We start from the raw sequence: 6676 nt of genomic DNA, 5'->3' as shown, positions 1-6676 counted from the left end.
GAGGAGGAGGAGGAGGAGGAGGAAGAGGCGGCAACGGCCACAGCGCCGGCAGCGCCGCTCCCGCCCCTCAGGGGGCGCTGCCAGCCCGCGCCAGGGCCCGCCCCGCCCCCCCGCCCCCTCGGGCACGGCCACGCCCCACTCGCCGCTCCCGCCCACTCGGCAGAGCCGCGCCGCTCCTAGCCCCGCCCCTTCCCCCTCTCCGTCTATCTCCCGCGGGAGCCAATGGGAGGCAGCCAATGCCCGGCTGGTCCCGCCCCCGCCCATCCAGGAGCCACCGCTTCCGGCGGAAAGGCGTGGCGGCGTTGCCCAAGATGGTGGCGGGAGGGTTGTGTGTGTGTGGGCTCATCAGGTACCGGGGGTGCGGGGACCGTGTGTGGGGGCGGCGCGTCCCGGCAGCGGAGAGGGAGGGGAGGAGGAGACCCCGCGCCTCCACGGCCCCCTGCCAAGCCGCGGCCGCGATCCCCCAGCCCCCCCGGGCATCACGCACCCGCCCGCCCCGCTGTGCCCGCCCTGAGGAGAGGCGGCCGCCGGGCAGGGCAGGGCGGGGTGGGACGGGTCCCTGCCCGGCTGCTTCTCGCTCTGCCGCCGGCCTCGGACGGGTTAATGTGCTTTTCCGCTTTTTCATCTCCGAAATGCAAGTGTTTTCTTACCTGACGTGTCCGTCGTGACGCGTGGCTCGCCCTGGGCAACCCCTTTAACGTCGAGTGAATGACGTTTGTCATAACGCGTAGCACAGCATCAGAATCCAGGCGCTGGCGCCTGTGAAGCTCTGTAGGCCTAGGAGAGACGTGTGGGAAACCTCCCCTTCCTGGGTTAGCAGAGCTGTGCAGGGAGGCGGCGGTGAGCAGAGGGCATGCCGCTGTCGGAGAGTGCTTCGGAGGGCTGAGGAAACCGGGCTCTCTAAACAGAGAAACTGCTCAGAGCTTTTCTGGGCAACTGACATAGCTCTTCGGATCTCAGGGGAATGGAAAACGCAGGTTCTGGGTCATCCACTGCAGGCTGCCCCAAGTAGCTGTGCGCCAAAGCCGTTCGCACTAAGGCAGGCCAAACAGGAGCTTGGACTGAAGAAAACTCTTAAAAAACGATTTAGAAATCACTTCGCTGGTTGTGTTTTGCCAGATTGCTAAGGGCATGCAACTTTTATAGTGTATATAGCACATGGAGATACGTATAGATACATGGCATGAATAAACAGTAATAAATGATTGAGAGGTAACAGTAGGAAAAATATCTTTGGCTGAACAGTGTAGAATAGTGATTTTTTTTTTCCGTAATTGTTGAAATGATACACAGATATCGATCATTTCTGAGATTAGAACTCAATAAATTGTTGAACTCCCAGTAGCTCTACCTGTAGGCCCTTCTCTCTCAATTTCATATAGTATTTGTTTAAAGCAATTTTAGATTTTAAAATTTCTGGCTTGTTTCAGATTGCTGTGCTCATTGTTAATCCCTGCATTATTTCTAAGTGGAATTTTATGTGTCTGCTTGGTGATACTACTGTGGGGAATACGGCTCTGGATACAACAAAGGAAAAAACAGTTGACCTCAGCAGGAAAAGATGGGAAGCGGCCATTGCTGGTTGCATTTTTTCACCCATATTGCAATGCAGGTGGTGGAGGCGAGAGAGTCTTGTGGTGTGCCATAAGAACGCTCCAGAAAAAGTAAGCATATATGTTTATCAAATACTGTATTTCATTCTCTGCTACTGATGGTATTACTTATGCACATTTTGGCATTTTACATACTTAAATAGGTATCATTAATCTACTGGTCCTACATCTTTTTTCTGTCTCAGTTTCACCTGGTTGCACCATTCCACTTCATCCCTTTACCCAGATTTTGATCTGTCCTGCTGGGGCATCTCTCACTTCTTTCTGTCCTTGGGAGAACGCCTCCTCCCTCATCAGTTTTGCAGCACTGGTGTGGAACTTTGTTTAGGCATAACTTGTCAGTAGATAACTGATAATCTTGATACTTGCCTCTTGGTGCAGGAGGCAAAACAAGCTAATACTTAAAGTGGATTTAACATTGGCACGTCCACTGGCTTGCAGAGTCTTCTGCATTTTACTCATGCTATGCACCAGACAGACATCTTCTAATATAGGGCAAGGCGTTCTCAAGTTTGTAGAGTAATACTGAGCTCCTTTTATGTTTTACTCAAAAAAAGTATTCCAGTCCTCAGCCATATATTTTTTTGCAAATCAGAAAAAACTGAAAGTATAAGGAAAAGTATAATTGAGTTAAAATCGTTTCAGAGCTAGACCAGACATTTGTTCTCACATACTTCTTGAGTAATTTTGAATGGATAATATTTTAGTTTTGTGTTACAAAATTTCAAGAGAAGAATGTGTGAAATTCTTTTTCTTTACTCTTGCAGGTACAGAAATGTCATGTGCGTTGTTTACACTGGTGATAGAGATGCCACTGGAGAAGAAATAGTAGAAGGTGCTTTCAGAAGATTCAATATTAAATTAACTCATCCTGTGAAGTTTGTATTTCTAGAAAAACGCTACCTTGTGAAAGCTTCTCTTTACCCTCACTTCACTTTGCTGGGACAAAGTTTAGGATCAGTGTTTCTTGGCTGGGAAGCTCTTCTAAAGTGTGTTCCTGATATTTATATTGACTCAATGGGTTATGCCTTCACGCTTCCCCTCTTTAAATATTTAGGAGGCTGTCGCGTTGGATGTTACGTCCATTATCCCACTATCAGCACCGATATGCTTTCTGTTGTTAGGAATCAGGATACCAGGTTTAACAATGCAGCCTTCATTACTAACAATCCTCTTTTGAGCAAATTTAAACTTGTCTACTACTACTTCTTTGCTTTCATGTACGGATTGGTTGGTTCCTGCAGTGATGTGATTATGGTTAATTCTTCTTGGACGCTAAATCACATCCTTTCCCTCTGGAGAGCTGGGGCTTGCACCAGCGTTGTATATCCACCGTGCGATGTTCAGACCTTCCTGGATATTCCCCTGGAAGAGGAAAAGAGCACCTCGGAATATTCCATTGTTTCCGTCAGCCAGTTCAGGCCTGAAAAAGATCATCCTTTGCAAATCAGAGCTTTTGCTAAATTGCTGAAAGAGATGAGACTGGGGCAGCAGCCATCGTTGAAGCTTATCTTAATTGGAGGCTGTCGTAATCAGCAAGATGAAGAGCGTGTAAATAACCTTAAACGTCTTTGTGAAGAGCTGGGAGTTAGTAAGGACGTCACGTTCAGAATAAACATTCCCTTTGAGGAGCTGAAGAGACACCTGTCCGAGGCCACCATCGGCCTCCATACGATGTGGAACGAGCACTTTGGGATTGGTCAGTATCTTTCCTCAGTGTTCAGCCATTTGTCCCAGCTGGGGACATGGTTGGGGAGGGCTTCGGTTCGCGATTAAGGCTCCTCAGTGTTGGTGTCTAAGCATAGAGGTCTGCATGCCAAGCAGGTGTCCAACTCCTGTTCTCGTCAGGTGATCTAGCTGAGGTAGAGCCTGCAGGACCAATTCAGATGGCTAACCACTAGGTACTACTGTAGCGCAAGCTGAAGCGCTGTAGACATTGTAGACTATTAATTGTGGGCATCCTCTAGTCACCTGAAGAGGCAGCTAGTCCCATCTGCGCCGCCCAGGACATTCTGCCTGACCTCCAGCTGTCGCTCTGCAGGGTCACCCTAAGGTCCTGAGTTAGGTTTGCCAGCCTCACGCAGATGCCTTCCATACCCAATGGAGCCTCAAAAGGCACCAGGTACTTCTGTTTGAGCACCTTAGATTGTGCCCTGTTGGCTCTGCTCACTGCAGGGGGAGCTTAGACACAGTTCACGTGTAGACATCCATGTATAGAGATTTTGAGCATGTTTAACCTGCCTCAGCTGCCGTTTGAAATGTCTCCTCTCTGTCACGGGGCTCTAGCTGCTGTTTCAGAGGTGTGAGTCTCCTGCAGATCCTGTGTCTTATTTGTAAGCCCCATGTAGATGCCTCAGGTGCCCTTGGTCATCTCATTGCGCTAGGCACCTGTGCTAAGGCAATCAAGTCCTTAAATCAGTCACCATAGTGTGGAGCAGAATGCCAAAGAGGAGCTGGGACCTGGTTTGCAATGTGCTGTCATACAGAATTAAGGTGCTGGGCTCAGTTTATTGGGATTAGTTGAGTCCTGACTTTGAAAGGGAATCTAAGATTCCCATGTACCCTAAATCTACAACAGAGTAAGTTAGCAGCCAAGCAGATGTATGCCGTAGGTGCCTATAATGTGACTAAACTGCAGTTAATGTCATCAGGCGTTATTAGAATACAAGTTAAGTAAGTATCAGGAGTACTAGTTTATAGTCTGCGGGAACTTGGTATAAAAAAAATTTATTCTGAAGTGTCTCTCAGAAGCAACTGCCACAAAATGGAAATAATGGTTTCCCCTATTTTTCCCCCCATAAAACAGTTTAAGTAAATAAAAAAATATTGTAAAAAAATGATACATTCACACTGTGATTTTGAATTTCAGTATGATTTCACCTTCATCCCCAGTGGCTTTTTACCTGTAAAAGACATGTTCCAAAACTTTGGAGCATTATTTATAGTTGGCAATTTTTGAACTAGGGGAACTTTGTAAAAATCGAATCAGAACTGAGAAGAATCAGCAAGTAAAGTGATTTCTGAGGTCTGTTCAGGAACCATGGAGGAGAGTTGATGTATACATTCTATATTCCTATGCCACTGCTTTTGGCTGAGGAAAGCTTAATACCAGATTCCCCTTTCATTAAAATTTCTTCCGTCAAAAATACAGACGCAGCGATAACAATTTTTACTAGTTTGTCTTGCTGAATTGTCAAAAGCTAGAAAGATTTGTTATTCTGCAAAATACTGAACCTCTGAATATCATCAGATTGAAATGTGCGTGGTCAGCTTTTCTCTCAGTATCTTTCTAAATGTTAAAAATCTTCAGTGTGAATGAGAGAATGAATACAATTACGTTCAACTCTAATTTTTAATTATTTTTTGCAGCTGCCACCATACCATAAAAGCAGTGTTGCAGTGTTCTGTCACAGAGCAGAACAGAACAGTGTTCTGTTACAGAGCAGAACGGAACTATGCAGCGTTCTGTCACAGAGCTACTTTCCATGTTTATCTTTACATTTCTTTCAATATCTAGCTTTTTTTCCAACATATATACTGGCAATATAATCTCCCTCAGGTAAATCAAATATGTTACAAGAACCACAACTTAACCACTTATATCTGATTTCTAATTTCAATTTTATGTGTTTAAGAGAAACTATCATTTCAGTCCTTAGGACTGAAAAACTTAAATTTGTTTTTCTCATGAGACCATTTACTCTGTATTTTTCAAACTGATCTAGAACGGCAGTCTATAGTAACTTGTAATTCTGGGTGAATTTTACTGTGTTTTTAACTTTCCAGTGCCTTACAGAAAGCCAAAGTACGTGATGTGCACATTCCTATCAGCATGTTTTGTGTCTTTTACAGGAGTAGTGGAATGTATGGCAGCTGGCACAGTTATCCTGGCTCACAATTCTGGAGGCCCCAAATTAGATATTGTGGTACCCTATGAAGGACAGATTACAGGCTTCCTAGCAGAAAACGAGGACAATTATGCTGAGACGATGGCTTATATCCTCTCTTTGTCCCCTGAAAAAAGGTTAGAGATCAGAGAAAACGCTCGTCGGTCTGTGCACAGGTTTTCTGACCAGCATTTTGAAGAGACATTCCTGTTATCTGTGGAGCCATTATTTAAATAAATGTATATTAATAAAAATGTATATGAATAAAATTAACTTTTTCTATTTGACTGTGTCACCTGTAAATATATGTAATCTATGAGCCCTTGGTCCTATCTAATAAAGAGATTTTTTTTTTTCTTTTTGTCAGGGTATCTGGTTTATGTAATAGAGATATTTTTACTGGGAAAGAAACGCTCCTGAAAATTTTCTGTGTTGAATACATGACAGTACAGTGCGCTGCAAAACCCTCTGGATTCACAGAACCATCATATTTCCTTGGTAACAGAACTACATCTAGAAGTTCTTTTATTTTTTGAATACTTTACTTTCAGTCTCCACCCATTTCGTGACTCTTCACCTGCAGTCACACTTTTTAAAGTCAACACTGTTGTTTGATAGCTTTTGTATCCAGAAGGTTTTTTCCCAGAATCTGTAGCACATTTCCAATTTGCTGTCCCCCATTGTGTGGCAAAATTCTATTATGTGGGATTTTAATTATGGTTCTGGAGATGTCATTACCTACAGTGATTCCTTTAGGTTAATCATATGATGGTTTTGCTAGCTTGCTTTTCAGTAAGTGTAATAATTGCACTTGTCTATGATCCTTATATTAGCTATTTCCTCATGCCCTTTCGTAGTATGACAACTTAATGGTATTTTTCCAACCCTATTCTATTGCCAGGTTTTCTGTTCCTAGGGAATAGAAGGGTCTAGATTACAGGGCATAATTAAATGCTATACAAACATGAACGTTAAAGCCCTAAGCTACTGCTTATTATAAAACTGAGAACACAGTGAACAAAATGTTCAAAAATTGGACATCTGCTTTTGTATCAAAAATGGAAAAACATCATAGTTTTTTTTGAGCCATCAAAGCAATATTTTATATTTTAGAAAACTAAGAGAAGTGCAAAAAGCTACTGAAATCAGACTTTAGAATGTGGTTTTCCCTCTATT

The 6676-nt window shown here is 43.9% G+C and overlaps 1 protein-coding gene across 2 annotated transcripts; it reads left to right on the top strand.

Moving 5' to 3' along the window:
* Nucleotides 1-305: 305 nt before the first annotated feature.
* Nucleotides 306-5737, top strand: ALG11 (ALG11 alpha-1,2-mannosyltransferase; the record flags this gene model as incomplete). 2 transcript variants are annotated; one of them, XM_082303945.1, is made up of 4 exons in its annotated part: nt 306-349; nt 1431-1664; nt 2381-3312; nt 5466-5737. In XM_082303945.1, the coding sequence occupies 4 exons, from the start codon at nt 312-314 to the stop codon at nt 5735-5737; spliced, it is 1476 nt and encodes a 491-aa protein (XP_082160071.1). The 2 variants fall into 2 exon arrangements, with proteins under 2 accessions (XP_082160071.1, XP_082160072.1); XM_082303946.1 differs by having other exon boundaries at nt 312-349; nt 1470-1664.
* Nucleotides 5738-6676: the final 939 nt, after the last annotated feature.

This window comes from Platalea leucorodia (genome assembly GCF_965183815.1).
Source record: "Platalea leucorodia genome assembly, chromosome: 2".
NCBI lineage: Eukaryota > Metazoa > Chordata > Aves > Pelecaniformes > Threskiornithidae > Platalea > Platalea leucorodia.
Note: the sequence above shows the minus strand (reverse complement) of the source record. Positions and strands in the feature narration are given on the sequence as shown.